At 32.3% G+C, this 23,826-nt stretch overlaps 1 protein-coding gene across 3 annotated transcripts in view; it reads right to left on the bottom strand.

Moving 5' to 3' along the window:
• Positions 1-23,826, bottom strand: part of Nmdar2 (glutamate ionotropic receptor NMDA type subunit 2) — a 597,673-nt gene that overhangs the window by 21,427 nt on the left and 552,420 nt on the right. For all 3 annotated transcript variants that reach the window (XM_076778738.1, XM_076778739.1, XM_076778740.1), the window contains exons 12-17: positions 20,566-20,675; positions 17,716-17,828; positions 10,107-10,391; positions 8,616-8,797; positions 7,437-7,672; positions 4,877-5,070 (exon numbers count right to left, since the gene is read on the bottom strand). In XM_076778738.1, coding sequence (XP_076634853.1) covers positions 4,877-5,070; positions 7,437-7,672; positions 8,616-8,797; positions 10,107-10,391; positions 17,716-17,828; positions 20,566-20,675 — 1,120 coding nt within the window. The remainder of the gene's footprint in view (positions 1-4,876; positions 5,071-7,436; positions 7,673-8,615; positions 8,798-10,106; positions 10,392-17,715; positions 17,829-20,565; positions 20,676-23,826) is intronic.

The raw sequence follows: 23,826 nt of genomic DNA, 5'->3' as shown, positions 1-23,826 counted from the left end.
GTACTTATTTCCATTTAAAAATATAACAGTGACCTTAATTTTTTATCGAAAAACAATTTGTTATTAAATTTAAGCAACTGGAATTTCTTGTCGGTTAAATACTGATTAACTTCTCTAATTCGTGCCTCACCATGTAGATACAAGGAATCGAACAATTTCGTTTGTTCTTTATTCTTGCAATTATTTTATACACTGAATACTTAACGTATCATTACAAAATAACGATGGAAATTTTATCGTTAAGAAAATGTTAGCACACTTCCAGTTTTGATGGTAAGTTTAGAATTACTAATTTGCTCTTGCTTTATTAACGAAGTTATTCAGCGTGGGAGATTCGAATGTTTGTCGTTTGCGTGCTCGAAAATAGAACAAAATCTTACAAAAGTTCGATAAATAGTATTCAAGATTCGTCGAAACAATGTATAATACCTGGATACTCTGCAAACATTTCCTGGCTGGTCTGAATAAAGTTTTCCAAAGAAAGTTTTTCCACTCTTGGCTACGGAAGTTCGTCGAGATCTCGTGTCGTTGAGAAAACTTGCTCTTTTTTTTTAAATCAGCGCACATTCTTGTTCTCTCTGTACATTTCCCTTTTGTTTCTTTCTCTCCGTCCATTTTTATCGTGTAACTTTTTAATATAGACGGAAATTCGAAGCCAATTCGTCGCAGAACGAGTCTTTTACGCGATACAGTAGAAAAGTACACTGTCGGCCATAAGTTTTGGACCACCAATTCGCTGTTACTTTTCACAGAAGGCACTAATTGCTAGTTAGCTGTGTCTACTCGTAACTATCATTTATTCTATTGGGTAATTTCATAAGTCTTTGAGTATCTATCCAAAATTTTTTGCTATTAAACAAAATCACAGAACATTCATCGATACTTGAGTTACTTACTGAGTTAATAAAATAAGTTCGAGCGCAAGATAATTAATATTTTTTAATTAAAAATGAACGTAAGAATAGTTCATTAATTCTCTAATATTCGAATTTGATTAAGGAGATCATGAGCATTAACCAAAATGATTAACCAAAAAATTTTAACGACTTAGACGTATTGAAATTCATACTATATGAATTTATAAAAATAAACAGGCATCGATGGATGAATTCAGTGACAGAAAATATTCACACAAGCTAATATTTAGTCTGTGGATGAATCATATTTTTGTTTAATCTATACATATGATCTACAATACACTTGAACAAACTTATGCAAAGACTTATGTATGTATGTATACTGACCCAATGTATGTGGAAGGATGCTTCGGTAATTGTTTTATAGAATCACTTATTTCTACAATATTTATAGTGTTCGTGCTATTTACAGGAGCATTAAACTCAAGTCTGCAGGATGACACTAGTAAATAGAAGAGGCTACGGTTCTTTCTACATATATGGAAATAAAATAAAACGATAGAAGGGAATATTGCATATTTTAATGTGATGTTCATCTTTTCTGAAATGTTTTCTTCTGACTACATATACAATACTAGAATGAATACTTTTATACAACAGTTTCAAGTATATCAATTTTTTTGTCGACGCGACGTTTCAATTTTTGTTTTAATTTCTAACTTGAATGTAACTCATGTAACAATACAAATTTTAAACTTAACGTGTAATATTAGATTTCAAAATTCAATAGATCCATTTTGGAATACGACAAAATGATTGAAACGTCCTAAGAAACAAAAAAGATATGCTTTCGAATTACTGAATAAAACTATATTATTTAATGTTCTATGTTATATTAATGTACGTACAAAATCGTATAACGAATATGTAGTTCTTAAATATCTGTAAACGTAGAAAAGTATGCATTACGACTCATTTTAGGTTTAAGTATAGTGCATTTGTATTATAGATTTTTAAGGCGTTTGCTAACATTTGACATTTTTCTAAAAAATCGAGTTCAATTATTAAATGAAATATACTTTCAATTGTTTTAAAAAGGAGAAATACGATAATAATTCATTCATTGATTTTAAGTTCTTGGTGCAAATAAATAAATAACTTTTTTATTATCCGAAGTTTCTGTCGTTTACATACTACAGTAACGATTAACTTTCACTAAAATTTGCACGGTTAACTTTCCACTCGACGTTTCAAGTTCTAATGAAACCTGATCCAGCAGAAAAGACGAGTCTGACATGCCTATCATAAAGTATTCACTTAGCGATGATTTTGTTTAATATTACACATAAAAAGATTTATGTTTGTATTTTTTAGATACAGTTGCACTTCCATAGAAAATATAGCCAGAGAAAGATAGATCCCATTAAAACATGCAACGTGCGTTAATTCCGTTTATTAATTCCTTTCGATTTAGAAAGAAAAAGATATCGCTTGTTCCCCTACACTATAATAATATAAAATAGTAGTGAATTAAAGAAATAATTTATACAACTTCATGCATGTATCCAAATTCTAAAAAAGTGCAACGTACCACAGTGTATAATTAAAAAACAATATAAAAGGTTGATTTATTATTCAAGATGAAATAAGATATGTTTCAATGATTGTAAAAATAACAATGAAACGTTCCTTTTCCAGAACCCTTTAAGTCTTATAAAAAAACTTTCCACACGATATTCCATAAAACAATCTGTCTTTGTCTTATTAACGGTGTGGTCTCAAACTTGTGATCGACAGTGTACGAAAAACGGCGCAAATAGATACAAAAAAATTAGAAAGAAACAATATGCTTGTGCTGATATTATGATGTTAACGTACCTATATATATATATATATATAGATGTGAATATTATATATACATTTCACATCTGCGTGTACAAATGTATATAGATTAATAAATAGATGCATGCTGTGCGAGCCAGGCTCCAAGTGACGTCAGAAAGTGGGTCAGGATTTAAGCTCGATTCTCACGTTCTATTGCCTGGAGACTCTGCCAATCGTGACGTTAATTAATCGAGCGTTAATTATTCAAAGAAATCGTTTCACGTTTTGGGTAAGGTAAACGCGTCTATTTAAATTTGTATTGTAATATCATAACTAACCTTTATCCAAGCTTTCATATTTAATCCTTACATAAAACTACACAAAACAGTGATAATTATTTACTTTAGCGATTTCTCACCAATTTTGATGACCTTGAAATATGTTGTGAAAGTCACTGTTATGAAGATTTTTTCTCTATATACATATATAACCGCCGCTCGGCCTTAGTTTTCGAGATTTTTCTTCGAAAAGATTGCTGCTACTCAATGAATTCTGTCTATACGTACGTGACTGTGGCAGTGTGTGTGTAAACGTTGAATCGCCGATTGTTTATTGTTTCTATAGATGCTTAAAAACTCGATTTTTTGTTTAAGAACCCTAGAGGCGGTCGACATAAAGAAATATGACCCAGACCTAACAATTCTACCTAATAATTAATATAATGGATTAGCTTCAGGTCAGATTTTCTTATACCAGCCGCCGCAAGGCGGCCGGCCACGCATTCATCTTCTATTTCGATTTTCTTTATTAATATTATCCGATATTAGCTTGACATAGTATACATTATTTGCCGTTTGTCGTCATGATTTTAATACAAGAATACTTGGATTTTTTGATATAATGTCAGACATTTTTCCAATTTCTGTTAATAATAACGATAATAATAATAATAATAATAATAATGAATAAAGTTTAATATTTTATCTCTAATTCAACCCGAGGCTAATTCAGACATAAAATTATTTTTGCGAATATCTCGAAAGCGAAGGGCGAACGACGATAACATGTATAGAGAAAAAATGTTCATAACTGTGACCTTGACATATTTTAAGGTCATCGAAATTGGTGAGGAATCGCTAAAGTAAATAATTACCAAAAAAGTATATAATACCATCTTATTACTTATAAAAATCTTTAATGTTAGTTAAAGTGGTTTCTACACCAAATTCATCGAATAGTAGTATTTTAAAAATTTGATTGTTATATAAAATTATTATTATTATAGAGATAGAATTTCACGAGTTATATAGAACGTCTCTTATACCTATGAAAACTAGACGAATGCTAAAAATCTATAGCTCTTTAAAATCTAAAAACTTGTTTTTAAATTCTTGTAATAATTTATGAAAAACTAAAGAATTCTCTTTAGGTCTAAGCTTTTATTTCGATATTACGACGTGAACCGAGGTTAAATCCTTGCTAATTTTATGGAAGACAGGTGAAGTAAATATGCAGTGACATGCGTAGATCACTCTTTTACGGGTCCACTTCCGCTTTGTGAAATACCATCGTAATTGGAGGGTGTAGCGAGCGTCCGGGGGGGGGGGGGGATGTCTTTAGAACAAAGGTTCTTTGGAACTTCGCAGAAAACAAGCTGCAGCACTCTGCGAAATACTTCGTTCCGAAAGCGAATGGATACTCGAGTGAAAGCAAACGATGTAAGAGGAGTATATCGAATAGCGAAGTATAGTTCCCGACTGTCGGCTCTTTCGGTTTCTCGAAGCGTTTTTCACATTTTTCCTGTTGCCGTTCATCGAGCGGATCCCAAAGTTTCCGAACTATCGAAATTATATATTTTACACATGTTTGGAACATTTCTTCAGCACCATCGGTAGCGTCGAAGATGTTCGACCTGGTCGATTTAAATGGAACACTCTGTGCGAACAACAAGCCAACGAGTAGTAGGTGTTCAACATTTAATTTACGTGAGAGATATTAAACGAAAGAAAAGAAACGAAAATAATCAACGCGTTAGTACAGGTGGGTAAAGAAACTTTTGCAATTTCGTTGTTGGCAGAGGAACGTTCTTTGGGATCCTCTCGCATGGATCGAAGAGTCTCGACCGCGACACACAAGGTGTAGTAATTTCGAAATTATAACGACGTTAAAGCGAATTATATGAATAAATGACGTACTTAGTTTGGCTCGGTTTTATTCCGTGCGCTTCGAGGTCCTTTTCCAGCTGCCGTATCCTGATCCTCGCCATGTCGAGTTCGTGCTTAACCTTCCACAAGTGAGTGTCGCAGATAGGGTCCCTGCATCTGTGGTACCTCAGAATGTCCTGCGCCTCGTACACTGCCCCACGAAACGTCAAAGACTTTCCCATGCTCTTTAAAAAAAATATTTAAAAAAATATTAGAAAAAGTATTCCAACGAACTAATTTAAAAATAACTAAGTTGCTTGCTTTATGAATATTTATTTCGTTACGGGAGAACTCTTTGATACGTGTAAGCATAATCTGAGGTGACGGAATATTGTATATGCTAATAGGAAAAGAATAATGTGTTTTTTTTTTATGATAGAATTACAAATTATCATTCAGAAAATAAATTGACTCGTGTTTGCAACATAAATTAGTTTGGTACAGATACGATTAATATAATTAAAATTATAATACAAAATCTAAGAATACAACGAGTGTACAAAAAACCAACTATGTATTACTATTACAACTTTAAGCCTGGCAATTATCGAGATATAAGTAATTTCTTTAACAATATTTTTTGGGATGAAATGCTGTTGAATGTCAATGTTGAGTCCGTTACGATTTTGTTTTATGACAGTATCTAAACTGCCATAAGGACATATGTTTCAAAAGTTGACTCGAATCACTCGGGTTATCCTAAATGGTTTTTATCGCGCTTAAGGGGACCAGACAGTCAGAAAATTGATTTTGTTTCGAAAGTAATACTATTCAGAAATTAAAAGAAGTTTTTAAAAGAGATATGTAATAGTTACAGCAATAAAAAAATTATCTAAACTTTAAACGCGTTTTTCTCGAAAACTTGTTTTCGTTTCATTTTGCAGTGATCCGGCGCCTACTTGTACTTACTCGTACAGGCATTAGCCTCATTTGTTCCTTTTACTGTTTCTGACAACTGTTTATCCAACCGTACGTGTTACATGTCCAGTATCCGACGAGTTGTTCTATATTTCTGGCGCATATTATATCAGGTACTTAATAAATATTTTCTTAAGGAGGTATTGCTGTCTAGACTGTCAATTTCACGGCCCTCTTTGTGATTCTTTTTTTAATGACAGGTAGGCTGTTTTATACTGAGACTTTGTAGATACATTTATTCGTCTTATAAGCATGTACAATATTTTTTTCATGGAAAAATATTAAAAATCGTGGGAATTGTATCTTCTTATTTAATGGCTCTTTTGGAAAAGGTGCTCCAATGGCTTCCAGGATTCCAGATAATTTGAAACAGAGGGGGTTAAAGTATCTTCATAAGGAAGGTTGTAGTTATAGTAGGAACCAGGGAGAAGTCAAAATCCTGATAAATAAAGAAATAGCGACGCTTCAAGTTTCGAATTTCTATTTGTTAATCGTTCGTTTGTCTTTAGCGTATCGAAAAAAATAGTAAAACTCAATATTTTTTTAAATCTCTAGTTCCAGCTATAAAGGCGTGTCTGTTGAATATTCTCTCCACATTTGAAGATGATCAGTCTGCTAGATTTTGAAATATCATGTAAGCCAGTTTAAATACATTTTTTTAAACAAGAAGCTATAACTCTCGCAATTTTTAATATTTTTTGGTGAAAAAATTACTGTACACACCTATAAGACGAATAAATATATCTGCAAAATGTCACTACAAAACAACCTACCTATCGTTAAAAAAAAATTCACAAAAAAAGGCCGAAGATATGACAGCCTAGACAGCAATACTCCTTTAACTGCGTTTACTAACCAATAGGTTCAGATTGACATGAAAGTTTTTTAAATACATACATATATATATATATATATATATATATATATATATATATATATATATATACCTTTGCTGGAGATATTCAGACACCCTTAAATACCGACGAATAATCCTCGATATAACATTTTTGTTCAAATTAGTAAATAATAGCATAAAGTGTCACAAATTAAAATACAATATACCCCGTAAATTGTATTTCCGCATTATACAATACTCATATGGATGAAATAGATCTTTTTAATGTATCGCTAGCCATCCTCAAAAGAAATATCCAACAAGTATTTTTGTATTTACATGTTTGTTACTATATTTTTGTGTTATATTGGTACTCGGTATTCTGTTTTACCTGTCTAAGTTTGTAAAAGAGGTCATGGTCCGTTAAAATGTATTATTCAATAATAATAGTAATAATAATTATAATTATGTTTATAGGACTTTTTTATGTACTGATACGGGTTGGACTGTTTAATTATGTATATTATATTTTGTAGAATGAAATGTTTTCTAACGAATAGATAAAAGTTTAACCCGTGCGAATAAACGTCACGAATAAATTAGTATACGTCGATTTAACCGGTCAATCATTACTTCAATAGAATTTTGCTTGCTCGCTGAATCGAACTATAGCTTCCGTGCAATGCTTCTGAATATATGATTGATACTGATACGATGAGCATATTAGATAAACAGCGTCGGGTGTGACACGATCGATATTCTAAAGGGTGAAATTGATTACGCAGGCTGGAAGCTTACCAAGCTGAAAAGTGCGCAACAGCCACCACCGTCGCTTCGTGCCAGATGCTGTCTGACATACTTGAAATACAAATGTTCTAGAAGTAGAAAAGCTGCGGCCAACAGAATTCCCATCATCAATAAGAGAAACGCTGATAAGAACTGTTCCAGTGCTAAGGGATCGCTGCTCTTTTGAACCTCTTTCCCCGGCTTACACGTGCCCGTCATCCAATATCTTCTGAGACGTTCCAAGTCCCCTGAAATATTTAAAACTCTGGCTTTAACAGGGAAATTTGCATTAAAAGATTGAACGATAACATTTTGATGAATCTCGAAACGTCGTATGTTATTATCGTAATTTACAGAATTTATTAGATTGTTCCATAAGTTCGTGTCCCGAGTTTTGTACCATTCTTCCACGAGAAGAAGACACAGCGTGTTTACATCCCCACTTCTGCTGCACTTCGTTGTCTCACAGGTATTAGTTAAAAACGGTGACGAAGATCGGTGACAGCCAATCAGCGAACTGCAGCAAGAGTGGGGATGTAAACACGCTGTGCCTTCTTCTTGTGGAAGGACGATACTAGAACTTATCCTTCTTAAACTCATTTTTCAATATATAATTTAAGCAAATGCATTTTCTATCAATTCATCCATTTATACCTTTCTAATATTTTCAATAGTTTGCGACATGTTGAAGTAAATACATTGTACTACTTCTACTTTGAGGTTAAATTTCGTCCTTTCAACATGGACAATAAAATAGAATAAGGGTCAAATATTTTTGGTCGTTCTGTCAGTATGCCAAATTTAATCGAAACTAGCGATGGATACTTTGATACGTTCGATTTTAAATTATGAATTTTATCCCTTGACAATTCGAGAAAGTTTAACGGCACGAAATTATAGAACAACCTAATAATTATATCCACCTTGAAATCAAGTAATATTGATCTGATTCGTTTCTACTGCTATGTAAAGCAGACAAGAAAATATCTCGGGTAGACTCTACGAAAATAAGACAAAACAATTTTTACGTATTAATTCTTATTTATAAATAGCTGATACGATGTATAATAATTATGCGACGTGTTATAGAGTTTTTCGTAGGTCAGCAGAATTTTCTTGTAGAAGATTGATAGGTGTAGTTAAAGTACAATGAATATATATTTAGAGTGATGCTACAGTAGACATCGATACCATTGTTTCTGTAGTCCAATAAACGCTTGTTGAACATTTGTAGGTATTTGGAGTTTCTTGAAAATGCGATGCCGTATCCTGTCATGGCGTACCAGGAACCTACGGTCAATAATCGACAGTCTTCGTCTTGCGCTACCAAATAGTCCAAAACCGTTCCATCGTAGATAAAAGCGTCCATTTCTCTGTCGCAAAAAAGGAACAATGTTTCTCAGAAAACCAAGGAAAAGAAATTCAAAGGGAATCGTTGAATCAAACGAACCATGCGACCGATCGATCGATCCGGACTTTCGGAACTCTTTACTTGGAATGACAAAGTTCAGTCTTATCTTAGCTGCGTTGCTTGAAGCTTTCTCTATTTCTCGACAAAATAATCCGACGGATCTTCTCAAGATTTAACCCGTTGGCTCCAGGTCGGACATTATTGTTTAAACGTTTGTCTTTTCTGACTATGTTTGGGTATCTTTCAGGAATTAATTTCAAAACAACAATATGTTTTCCCAACTTTTCACATAATAAACATACGAGGGTCGTTCAATAAGTTCTTAGAAAAAGATAGAAAAACAAATTATTTTAACTAGATTTTTTTTATATTTCAACATAATCTCCTTTTAGCTTTATATACTTTTCCAAGCGTTTCTCCAACTTTTTTAAGCCATCTAAAAAGTAAGATTTCGAAAGGTCCTTAAAATAGGTACCTGTTTGGGCGGTAACCTCCTCGTTCGACGTGAATCGTTGTCCGCCGAGTCATTTTTTTAAGTTTGGAAATAAAAAAGTCACTGGGAGCCAACTCCAGTGAATACGGTAGATGTTGTAATAATTCGACCTTTAATTCCATGATTTTGGCCATCGAAACTGCACAGGTGTGTACCAATGCATTGTTTTGATGCAGGAGGAAGTTTCTTGCTTTAATCGACAATAAAAATGAAACCATGTGGTGGATATAACTGAGACTTTGATAGCTGTTTAGTAAGTCATGATGCTTACTAAAAAGAAACTATTTTCGATGCTACGAGTGCCAGGTCTTGAATTTTCTAAGGACTTATTGAACGACCCTCGTATGTATTCTATTGCCTACCCCTGTGAAAATTATGTTCTTTTCCATTCTACACCAGCTTGCTTGTACTATAACGATGAGCAATGACTGAAAAATTAGCTAAAAAATATTTTTGGTTGCAATATGCAAATTCGCCTCCGGGGAAAAATTCGTTTGACGCGTCTGTTTCTCATGAAATTAACTCCTGGCAAACTACACGGCGATCTAATAAACACTCTCTGCTAGTCGGTTGTTAATTATAATCGCGGACCAAGCAAACTTATTCAAAGATTAGCGACGACAAAGCTATTGAAACTTGGGCAACGAGGTGTATACGTATGCATTAAACGGTGAATGCAGTTCAACGTCGTTTGTCCAAGTTTAACAAACAACCGTTCGTAATTTGGGCAATTGCCGCGTTGTTATCAAATTTAGAACGATCAGGTTTCTCCGCTTACCCGCTGATAACAGCTTCAATCCCTTCAGCTACGCTGGTCTTGTTGAAGGCCTTCATGTACGCATGCATCTCCTTGAAGTATTTTGCGAGTGTGCTGTCCGTGTGGCTCCACGGTATGGTGCCGAATTTGAACATTGGTTTGTGAGACCACGGTTTGGCCAGCCGGTGATCGTCCACTCCGCTGAACTCGTGGAACTCTTCCCTCGTGATCATGAAGGCAGCCAAATTAGCAGTGTAAATGGCCAGGAACACCACGGCGAACAGCGCCCATACGTTCGTCATGAATCTGAACAATTACGATCGACCGTTCGTTTCACAATCATTTAAAGTACAACTTTTATTGCATCCAAAAAATTTACGTTGCGTGAAATTAGCAAACGTAAACTTTCATTCGCGACTTCCAAACATTTTTATAGTGGAGAAAATTAAATTACAATGGATTATAATATTTTCATATACAGAGTGTTCATTAGGGTGGTCCTTAACTACAGGTGTCAAAATTTTTTTCAGTTTTTGTTTTGTGTATTCCAGTAGATTGTAACACTTGATGAAGAAATTATTTGCATAAAATTCTAGCGTGATTGGACGAGAAGAACATGTGCCGCATTTGAATTGAAATTTTGAAATTTTAACGATTTCGCATTAGAATCGAATGTACTTGTATCGTTTTATTCGAAATTTATTAACTGATATTTTTTGGTGACATTATAATTCCTTTAGTGTAAAATAATACTATTGTTCAACTTATTATTAAACATAGGGAGTGAGTCATGATTCGTGGTTATTCCTTATGTATGAAAACTAAGACCGAATGTAGGTGTGCTGTTTTGCCATGCGATTATTTTCAATTGAAAGAACAAGGAGACACATACGATCGTGTGTCAAAAAAGTACGTTTCTTTGCATCATGCTAGGAAAAGGTTCTTTTCCTTCTTGCACGAGAATTAAAAAAGGACACTTGATCGTTGGATTAATACAAGAGGAGATTTCAGAAATCATTTTTCAAGTACAAAGTCATAGTCTTCTGTTATTCAGACCTTTCTTATAGTTTTTATCTGTGAAGGGTTTCCTTTTTCCTCTTCCTACGGCTACCTGGTTCAAGTTCAGTACTAAGGTCTAAGCGTTCTCACAAGTCAGTAATAAAGTCAGTACGTTATGTATTTCAAAGTGAATAAAGAAAATCAAACATGAACACGAAAATGGAAACCAGAAGTGCTGATAAAATATCGAAAATATAATAAATGTAGAAATAGAGGATTTAATTTTGATAAAGAGAAAACAATTATTTAATAGACTTAATATAAATATGGAATTTTTAGATAAAGATCCATCGATTTGGGAAAATGACGTATCATACCCAGTAGGATTAGATACTAAAAAATATTCTAAAAAATTTAAGAGTAGTGAATAATTCTGCCGAGCGTGGCGTAAAATTCATGACGGACTACAACACAATTTATTAACTAAAGATAAAAAACATAAACAGTATGTTTTACGAGTACTAGAGAAATATCGAATGCAAAAACCAACTACGAACAAATCAAGCTTAAGATATTAATAATATATATTTGATAACATATTACGATTAAACTTTTATTTATTTTGTTATATTCTACTTATGCCTTATATTTATAAATAATTGTACTTTCTCTTAAAAAGACATCTGTAATAAACAAACTTATTCTTCAACGTGACATGTAGGTATTATACTTTTTCAATCCAGACGTTGCAGCATACAGAGTTCTAAAGGCCAAAATAAGACGAAAATCAAGAATATCAATTTGTTGATGGAGGCTTCGTTAAAAAGTTATTAACGTCTAAAGTCCTGCTAGTACTGAATTTTTTTCTCGAAAATGCGCAGAATTTCGGGGGTATGTCTGTTCACCAAAAATGATTGTAATCGACCTCCGCAACTGAAAATAATTTTTTCAGAACGATTTGAAATTTCTTTTTTTCACCGAACAATTTAGGCTCCCTACTACCCCCTGTATATTTTTCTTAAAAATTCGTTTTTCATTTTTAATAAATTTGGTTGGCGCTGTATAGAAAAGTTGTTTAATACTCTTTTGTAGGTACCCATGAGCTCTATTTCAGAAAAAAATTTCAATCAAATCCATTCACTATTGTTGGAGTTAAAGTCGTTTGAAAATTTACGGTGTTAAGAAACAACTTTTCGAATATTTTTAGAATTTCTACATATTCTTCATCAAAATACGCATTGTTTGTCCTTTGAAATATTAAAATCCTCCAATTCGTTCAGAAGTTATTACATTTTAAAGATTCGCATGAAATTTCGGGGGTGCATTTCTGGCCTCACATTAGATTTTGGGTCAAGAATTTTTTTCGCGAAAATGTATAGGATGTCGGGGGTATGTCTATTTATCAAAAATGATTGTAATCGACTCTTGCAATCGAAGATAATGTTTTTAGAACGATTTGAAAATTTTTAATTTCGTCGAAATATTTAGGCACCTACTCCCTGTCGATTTTTCCTCAAAATTCGATTTTGATTTTTAATAATTGTGGTTGGCACTGTGCAGAAAAGTTGTTTAATAATTTTTTGTAGATATCCATGAACTTTCAATCTTTTACTGACATAGTATTACTAAAATCGCTGTAAACTAATAATACATCGTTTTTGATTCCGAAAAAATTGGAATACTATTGAGAAAAGGAATATTCACCAGATCATTCTTGTAGAAAAACAATTTGTAACATTCTACATAGTTTACAAGTATATGGAAAATTTAACTTCACATGACTTAACATTGTTACGTTAGATACAATTTTCATTTTTCTTTTCTCTTTATATAACAATCGTCACTATGGGACCAGGAACAAACTGTGTTTGTTTCATTTACATCACACAGAGGCCTATCTTGCTGATTTTAAAGTATCAACTATGGTCGACCTGCCCCGGTAGTCAAACTATTTCGAATTTATCCTATAACATTATTATTATTATTATTATTATAAATTAATATGTACTGTAAATAAAATGCCGAATTAAAGATATGTACTATTTTGTATTATTGCATTTTATTCTCATCAAAGTATTAAATAATTTTCATTAAAAACATTTCTTGTCAGTTTGGCGTATATGCCTAAAAAACACTGTATATGTACAATTTAATATCATTTATTTGTTGTATTAGACTTATTACTTTGAAAAATTTGAACAAAATTTGTGTTTCGTTTCCAAAATGTTACTACTATTTTGCTCATTTTTCGTATTTTTTCGTTTCTTTTTGCTCAAGTTGTAACTAAACCTGTACAAGTTAATATTTTTTTATTTTTTTGAGGATTCAATGTTTATAAAATTATTATATACTTTTGTACAAAATATTTTGTACGACTCGTTCAAACTAATATCTTAAATAGTATTCATAGTATAAAATTCCGAGTTTTTTTTCTTAATTTTTTCGTATCCAAACTAGATATTCTAGTAATGACGATAAGTTTCACCTCAAACTCGATTCGATGTCCTACGTCGATGCAAAACCCGTGGAAATACTGTTCGGAAATGATGTGAGCCGTAAACCGTGCAAAATTAATGAATCAATATCGTCGAATGCATTTACCATGTTGGATCACCGTTGTATGTTTTGATACGTGACGCGTTGATGTTTGATTTGCGGTATTGTTCGGTATCCGACGTTTATTTTATAATCAGAGGTACCATAGAACTTTCTATGATTGTGGTTAGGTTTATAAACAGCACTTTCACTACACTTCCTTGTACATTTTATTTTTTTCTATGTCACATGTACTTTACATGCATAATGCTACATGTTTTGTCAATGAATATTGAATGATATATAAAAATGATACTCAAACCAACTTTATGAGAATGTTCTCCTATTATAAGAACGTTGTATCATCAAACAATAATATCTACTTATAGACTAATCATTTTCTGATAGAAACATTCCTCGATATACAGTGATTGTAAAAAGTATTCGTACACCAATCAATTTCAACAAAAACTTTATAGTTTGTTTATTAGAATGAAATGTCAATAAAAAAATGCATACGTAATCTTAGAAAACTCGAGAACAAATTTCATTAAAAATAAATTGTTTATTTATATTTTCTATGAAAATATCAACAAAAGTCTTGAATATGGTTGAAAATATATACATAATAGTAATAAGTATTCGTACGTTTCTTGTTTCATAACATTGTATGTGTAATAATTACAAGGTAATCCCTGGAATTATTATACATAGTTATCATTAGTTATCATCAGTATATCTGGAGACGTTGTCAATATACATTTTTTGTAATAAACAAAATTCTATAAAATTTTTGTTGAAATTGGCTGCTGTACGAATACTTTTTTTCGCATGAATATACAGGGTGTCCAAAAAGTTTGGGACCAAACTTATACTACGTGTTATTGAGGTCAAACAGTTAAAAAAAGTTTATATAAACTTATGCACGAAAATACTCTATTGAAAAGATGTGAGCTCTTAAAAATATTTATGATTTATTGTGGCAGTTGTAAGAAATATTTGAAGATTCCTCCTTCTGCAAGAATGCAGGCTTCCATTTGTCGAATTAATGAATGTCGAACTCTTTCAAATATTTTATCTGTATTAAAAATAATAGTAAATACATTTTAAATACATTCCCGATTGAACATTTCTTATAACTGTCATAACAAATCATAAATATCTTTAAAATCTTATATCTTTTCAATAAAGTATTGTTTGCCATAAGTTTATATCAATTTTGTTTATTTATTTAACCTATGAAACATGTAATATATGTTTGATCCCAACCTTTTTGGACACCCTGTATTATTCAACAGAATTAAATTAAGTAATAGTATTTGCACACCTTTTTAAGTTCTGTTACGTTTACCTAATATCGTTATCGATTCTAATCATTGTTTACTATGTACAGGTAATACGTATATATCGCATATAGTTATATCATAAGATAGCTGAGGAATTACTATAATACGAAGTGATAACGCTTCAGTGAGCGACGTGTTGACTTCAATTCGACCGTATCATATCGGTTTGAACCCAACTTCTTGCAAGAGAAGTGTCAAGACTGTCTCACCCAGATTTCAATGATAGTGTTGTGGTATCGAATGTCTATATCAGTCAAACACGTGGCCCAATCGATTAAATCTTGCGGCCATTTTGATTTTTCCAATATAAGTATGTTTGTTAAATTCTACCCTTTCAATAATATAATACATTAATGATATTGTACTCTTGCAGTACTTACATATTGATGAAATATTTATATAAACTATAAATATTTATTATTACTTAAAAATCCCATTATATAATATTTATTAATAAAATTAAAATCATTATTTTTAACTTTATGTAAATTAAGTAAATTATCATTAATTTGAAATTAAAGTACAATTTAACTTTATATGTACATCTACATTAATAATTATAATTTATTTATAAATAAAATTTACAGAATAATTTCAACATTGTACTATATATACATTATCTCATCTGTAATATTTGGTTTACTTCTTAGATTGTTCAGTAACTTAAGCTCATATTTGTTTTCTTTTCCTAAGGGTACCAGAGTTGGATAAAATGTAATTTGACTATATTTAATACAATACTATAATCACACTATATTACTATGTAATCGTGTGATAATCACATAATAATTAAACAGTTATTACACGCTTTAAAGATTTACAATTATGATTATGTGCATTAGACAGTAATTTTCGTGAGATATTAATAAAAATATCCACTCTTAAAACGGTCACAGTATTTATAACTTTAAAATTATGTGTCTCTACGTACCCAAGAAACATTTCAGAGTGAATATTTGTAATTTCAAACATTTTGCATACGATCCTCAAACGTTCAACAATTTTGTTTCTTTCTAAATTACTTTTAAAATGTATTTATAAGCCCTTGTTATCCGTAACAAACGTCTCGTTATTCGATAACCTCTATCGACATTAATTTGACATACGACATCCGATCTGATATCGGCGCGAGTTAGCAAAACCGGGATATTCTCATCGACAGGGAAATTTCTATAGGTTGCAATACGTCGATACGATTACTATTATCGATATTTCAAACGAGACTAGCCAATTATTTTTTGCAACGTATCTTGTTAGTCAAAACAGCGATTGAAATGTCGAAACAATCCAATACGATACGAGGTAACGTTCAGCATTTAAATTATGGTTGACAAACGTTCTCGAAGAAGCCACCTTTAAATAATTAATCATGTTCAGAGAGATTAAGTAAAACGCGAAACGTGCACATTTAAATTCACAGTTCGCCGTTCGAGGAACGAGATGCACATTTTTCACGTATAATGTTAGGGGTAGATAGAGTTTCTTGGCACAAACGAAAGCATACCACCGCTGGGAATATATTATGTCTCGAGAATTCGCACGCTATAATCTAAGATATTACTTTTTGATTTAAACGACTTCCTCTTACTTTTGTCGTAAATTATATCGTGTTGTTGTGGGGCTAACGGAACGAGTTACCGGCGCCCGCGTTGCCGTGCAAAATCTAATTAGTCAAATTATTGTTGGACTTACAGTTTCACGAGATCGAGGAGGCTATTTTCTTGATAAAGGGTGCGATACCAAGTATCGTGTGAATTAACGTGTAACCAGAACCGTTTCAAAGAATTGTGCTCTGTCTACGACCGTTTTATTGCACTTGAGATTCAGAGAAAATAAAATCGAGTCGCGAGACATGTAAACGCATTAACCGAATTTCGCTACTTCTATTTGCGTTGATGCTCAAGTGTTATTTGCTCACGTATTGAAAGAATTTTTAAAATTTTATTCTACTTTTTCGATTTGTTTTTGCACGTAGAGTAAAGTACGAATGGATAATATAGTCGTATAATATTTAAAAATGAAATAATGCGGTAGGACATCATGTACAGGGTGTTTGGCCACCCCTGGGAAAAATTTTAATGGGAGATTCTAAAGGCCAAAATAAGACAAAAATAAAGAATACCAATTTGTTGATTGAGGCTTTGTTAAAAAGTTATCAACGTTTAAAGTTCCGCATATAAAACGGCAATTTGCTGTTTGCAGATCGTCGTTCTACAGGCGGAACTTTAAACATTAATAACTTTTTAACGAAGCTTCAACAAATTGGTATTCTTGATTTTCGTCTTATTTTTACCTCTAGAATCTCCTATTAAATTTTTTTTAGGGGTGGCCGAACACTCTGTATAAATTATTCTATTTACATAGGTACATGAGACAATAGATTGAACTATGAACCATATTTACCACTAAATATTGATACTAGAATATTTGTCTTTCGAGAGTATCAGTTATTTTATTTAAAAAAAAAAATTTTTTTAACGTAAATTTGTACACAATATGCAAACATACTGAACGCACAAGTAGAAACATAATGGTCAGACGCGTAAGCTAAATCGTATTCACTACCAAGTAGAAACAGTACATAATGGTCAGACGCGTAAGCTAAATCGTATTGAGGGAAAAGAAAATCGAGTCGTGAGGCATGTAAATGCATTAACCGAATTTCGTGATCTCTCTCTTTCTTATCCGTCCATTCGTGGATCATAATCTATAAAAAAGATTTTAATTCTGATAGAAATTATTTTACCGACCTGGCGGTGAATCCCCTGGGAGAATCGATATGGACGGCTGCCTGAAATAATACGGCCCACACCAGCCAGTACGTGCGACAAAAAGAGAATCGATGGTTGGGCGACGGATTCTTCTGGAAGTAACAGAAACGAATCGTTTTAACAATCTTTCACTTTTAATCGTTGACATAATGTAACGTAACGAGAACAATGCAATAATAATAAAACGTTTTACTCTGTGTGGGAAATGTTGAGGGCAGAAGCATCAACAATTATTAAAATTCATAGCAACGTATGACAGTTTACATCGATATTTTCTTCTACAAACATGTTTCGAAAAACGAAAGCTATCTTTAGTTTTTTTAATAAAGCGTTTGATACTTTTGTATGCTATATGAAAATATACGTAAAAACTTCATAAAAAAAATTTGTTGCGCACAAAAATATTTGTTCCTCTCGACCATTTTATTAAAAAAAAAAAAAAAAAAAAAAAAAAAATTTAATTTAATTGGTATCTAAGGCAACAGTTTGTAACGCTTTATTTATACGACACGGTATATCAGTAACGTGCGTCGTAAATTTCAGTATATATGTATGTACTTGTCTCGTAAGACGTTCCAGTGAAATATACGTTCCAATTAACTTGTTTTCAAGTACATCCAACCACATATTCATGCGAAATTCAGGGAACTCTAAATTTAATAATTCGAATAATGCATGCTGGTAGATAGTAGACAAGTGTTAATTTTAGTCACTTCAAGCTTTATTATTATAATTATGCAGGGTGTTACCGGACGGGTGGTACCATCGGTAGTGGATGATTCTACGTACAAAAATAAGTCGGAAAAAAGGAATCAAATTTGTTCATTTGAAGCTTCGTTTACGAGAAAATCGAGTCTGAAAATGTGTTGATAACACGTTTATTATTATTCGGTATTAAGAACCGCTGTATTAAAATTTACAGATCTTTTATAACCATCAGATTTATGGTAATTATGAAATGCACCGGACTCAATTAATCTCTGCTCTGTTTTCTGTACCACCCTTTTGTTTGAATGGCAACTGTAATACTTAGTTCCTGTTGTTGCGCTCCTAACGCTTTCACCATGGCAACGTATTCACGATTGCTGTAGCGAGACATGGTTACAATTCGACTGATACAAACAGACTAACACTAAAAGTAGCCGGTAGTCGAACTACTGAAGACGGAATGTAAACATTACAGAGGACAATGAATATGAAAATGTAAACGAAAATGATCATGCTACGTGAGGACTTGAAACAATTTTCAAACTTGATTTTCTCGTAAACGAAACTTCTAACAGAAAAGTGTTGTTCCTTTTTTTCGACTTATTTTCGTACGTAGAATCACTCTCTGTCCGATAGTACTATCCGTCCGGTAACACCCTGTATATATGAAACGAAACATTTCCAACTCTGTATTCAAGTTCTCTTTAGTAATTAATAGTATTTAGAAAACTAATTAATTAATTTAGAAAACTGTTCTATTTAGACATATATCTTGTAAAAATAGTACTTACACACGTGCAAAATATGACTTGTATAATACATAAACCGCAACAATTGTGAACTTTTAAATCAATATAATTGAAAATACTGCAAAATAATGAATACACATAAATTTTCATATGATAATTTAGTGATAAAATTTTGTTGTGTAATATTCTATTTTCGAGATAATTGAATTAAAAAATTCGCTAAGTACGCGATTAAATATGTTATGTTTAGTATGTTTGACCATTATTCACTACTTCTATTTGCGTTGATGCTCAAGTGCAATTGCTCACGTATTGAAAGGATTTTTAAAATTTTATTCTACCTCTTCGATTTATTTTTGCACGTAGAGTAAAGTATACGAATGGATAATATAATCGTATAATATTCAGAAATGAAATAATGCGGTAGGACATCATAGAACTATGAACCATATTTACGATCAAATATTGATATCTCTTTAGAACATTTCTTTTTCGAGAAAATCGGTTCTTTTATTTTTTTAAATAAAAATTTAAAACGTAAACATGTGCACAATATATAAACATATTTAACACACAAGTAGAAACAGTGAATAATGATCAGACGCGCCAGCTAAATCGTATTCAGTAACAAGTATAGCCCGACAAATCATCAAATTTAATTATCTCGAAAACTAAGCATTCCACAAAAACATTTTTTTTACATTTTTTCTTTATTTTGACATGTAGGATTACTTCTTGCGCGGTTGTATCATTCCGAAAAAACCAATAATCCTACAAGTTTTATATGATTATCTTATCTATGACAACAAAGCAAATATGTTGTCTTCGATCAATATTGAAGTCAGAACAAATGTTAAATATAAAACGCCATAGGAGCATTCAATGTTAATGTAAATGCATGAAAAATTCACACCACTCGTCTGTTAAACTTATACTTCAAACTGTCAAATAAGTGTTTCGTAATAATAACGTCCTAATTTTGCATGCACTGTTGTGTATGAAGAAAGAAATAAAAGTAAACTTCCGAGTACTACATTTACAGACTTACAACGTTCAGCTATAAATTATAAGCTTCCCAAGTAGCAGTTTTACAATAAAAACGAAAATAGTGAAATTGGGGAAAAGGAAACGAGTAATGCAGCTGACGTTGTATATACATTAAAGAGTAGAGACACTATCGGTCGGTCCATAATATAATTAATCTCCTCTTTCGCTACAGTGTCAGATGGTGGAATGTCATTAAAATTAACGGTATCGTCCGGTGACTAATTTGCTGAACGGGAAGATGGTGCTTGGAGGTGAGAAACCATACATAAATAAGAAGAAGCGAAATTAATAATACCAATTTCCGCGCAGGGCCTGAAGGGTTTACCTTCATGTTGAAACCGGATGGTGATAACCATTCGAAGAGTAGTATCATTATTGTAGCCGCGTGTATGGCGACAATGCCAACTAGCATCCAAGATGCTGTGTCGAACGGTTCTGAAAACAACAATGTTATGGTCGTAAATTATTTACAATGAGTATTAGAAACAGTTAACTTCCACGTCAGCCACTGATGATTTGGTCTATAAAATTCCATATATGTCTTACACGGTACAATGTAACCTCGATTATTGCTCGAGAGTCTCGTTGATTATATTGTGTCGACAAATGGATGGGATGGATGGTCACATATACCGCTGGCCGATATTATAAGTTCATTTCATTTTCGGCTCGTTTATTATTATGGTTAGAATTATTAGTTTCTTTTACAGAATTACGTAAAAATATACGAAAGATAACGTGATGGAACAAAATTTGGCAATATTTACGTAAACAAGTAATTTATAAATAAATGTTTTGTTATAATTAAACTTATAATTTTGTTCATTCTGCAAACAATATTTTTCTTAAAAAGGTTAACAAGTCATTCTTTATGTAAATATTACAAATTTTTTTTTATAGATTTATCTTTCGTATATTTTTACGTAATACTGCAAAAGGAATAAAGCAATAGTTCTACCTATCACTATAAACGAGACTGAGGAATGAAGTGAACTCATAGTATTAGTTAGCAGTATATTAACGAGTGAAATTGGATGAGGAAGGAACTGGTAATAGCGAATGTAGGTAGTGGAAACGTATTGTGTAAGTGTTTGGTTACCTTGATAATTGCATGAACTTCAATCATTGAAAGAACTTTCCTGGTGCTGCAATAATCAAGGCTCTGCTATATCTTGTTATCAGACTTAAGTGCATTTCACACATTATTCTACCGTCCACTGTCCTATTCGAGGAGTTTTAATAGAGGTTTTACTCTTGAACGTCCAGAGATAAAAGGTACCTTCGAGAATGTACAATAGAAATAGTTCTCCAATCGATTAAATTCAAATTTATATAAACTATTAACAGTTCTGTAGAAAACAGTTGTTAGAAAAGTGGGTCAAGAAAATAAATGTTTATCAAAATTTTATTAAGAGTTTGATCATTCATGGTAAAATAATGTATATGAAATGACAGTTTAGAGCGAATGAAACAATCAAATCTCTAGTTATACATACATATGTATTTACAGGGTGTTCGGCCACCCCTGGGAAAAATTTTAATGCGAGACTATAGAAGCCAAAATAAGACGAAAATCAAGAATACCAATTTGTTGATGGAGGAACTTCGTTAAAAAGTTATTAACAATTAAATTCAAAAATTTCAAATCGTTCTGGAAAAATTATTTTCGGATGCGGGGATCAATTATAATCATTTTTTATGAATACACATACCTTTGAAATCCTATCCACTTTCGAGAAAAAAAATCGGTTAAGAGCTGAAATTTTTCGGCGAAAAAAAATTTGTCAAATCGTTCTAAAAAAATTATTTTCGGTTGTAAGCGTCAATTACAATCATTTTTAGTCATTACACATACCCCCGAAATCCTACGCATTTTCGAGAAAAACATTCCTCACCGAAAATCTAATTAGGCGCTTAAATTTTTCGACGAAAAAAAAAATTTCAAATCGTTCTGAAAAAATTATTTTCGGTTTCGAGGGACAATTACAATCATTTTTGGTGAATAGACATACCCCCGAAATCTTGCGCATTTTCGGGAAAAAAATTCAGTTGGGGCGGAACTTGAAACGTTGATAATTTTTTAACCAAGCCTCCATCAACAAATTGGTATTCTTTATTTTCGTCTTATTTTGGCCTCTATAGTCTCTCATTAAAATTTTTCCCAGAGGTGGCCGAACACCCTGTATATACAGGGTGTTCGGCCACCCCTGGGAAAAATTTTAATGGGAGATTCTAGAGGTCAAAATAAGACGAAATTCAAGAATACTAATTTGTTGATGGACGCTTCGTTAAAAAGTTACTAACGTTTAGAGTTCCGCCCGTACTGAATTTTTTTCTAGGAAATGAGTAGGATTTCGGGGATATGACTCTCCACCAAAAATGATTGTAATTGACCACCACAACATAAAATAATTTTTTTAGAACGATTTGAAATTTTTTTTTTTCGTCGAAAAATTTAGGCACCTACCCCCTGTCGATTTTTCTTAAAAATTAGTTTTTCATTTTTGATAATTTTATTTGATGCCCTACAGAAAAGTTGTCTAATACTTTTTTGTAGGTACCCATGAACTCTACTTCAGAGAAAAGTTTCATTGAAATATATTCACTGTGGTAGGAGTTATGGCTGTTTAAAAATTAGACCATTTTTATGGGGTTTTTCTCATTTTAGGGGGGCAAGGAACAACTTTTCGAATATTTTTAGAATTTCTACATATTCTCCATCAAAATACGCATCGTTTGCTTTTTTAAACATTAAAATCGTCCAATCTGTTCAGAAGTTATGACGTTTTAAAGATATGCATGAAATTTCAAGGAAGCATTTCTGACCTCACATTAGATTTTTGGTAAACAATTTTTTTCTCAAAAATGCGTAGGATTTCGGGGGTATGTATAATGACCAAAAATGATTGTAATTGCCTACTGTAACTAAATATAAGTTTTTTAGTATGTTTTGAAATTTTTTAACCTCGTCTAAAAATTTCAGTACCTACTCGAATTTTTTTCTCGAAAGTGGGTAGGATTTCATGGTTATGTGTATTCACGAAAAATGATTGTAATCCAGCCCCGCAACCGAAAATAATTTTTCCAGAATGATTTGAAATTCTTGAATTTAATTGTTAATAACTTTTTAACGAAGACTCCATCAACAAATTGGTATTCTTGATTTTCGTCTTATTTTGGCTTCTAGAATCCCCCATTAAAATTTTTCCCAGGGGTGGCCGAACACCCTGTATATTAATAGGAGGCAAGGAAATTTTTTGAATTTTGATTTTTGCGGTACATATTTTTACAAAGGTAGACAACTCTAATGTATGCTTAGAAATAATCCGAATGTGATCGTGTTCGTATTTATTTTCACCTGGTAAATTCCACCAATCCATTGATCATAGTCTCGTGAAAATATAACTATAAGTCCACTTTCAATTTTCATTGATGAATGAAATTCGATATCGCGTGCAACGAAAATCGCGTTTGTCTGCGGTTGCACGTGTGAACGGATTTTTCGAGCTGAATAAACAATATCAATGGTGGGGACGATTCCATGGCATCAAAGCGGGTGACACAGATGCCGGGGTTACTGTCATAC

The sequence above is a fragment of the Colletes latitarsis genome, chromosome 11, assembly GCF_051014445.1.
Source record: "Colletes latitarsis isolate SP2378_abdomen chromosome 11, iyColLati1, whole genome shotgun sequence".
In the NCBI taxonomy this organism is placed as follows: domain Eukaryota; kingdom Metazoa; phylum Arthropoda; class Insecta; order Hymenoptera; family Colletidae; genus Colletes; species Colletes latitarsis.
Note: the sequence above shows the minus strand (reverse complement) of the source record. Positions and strands in the feature narration are given on the sequence as shown.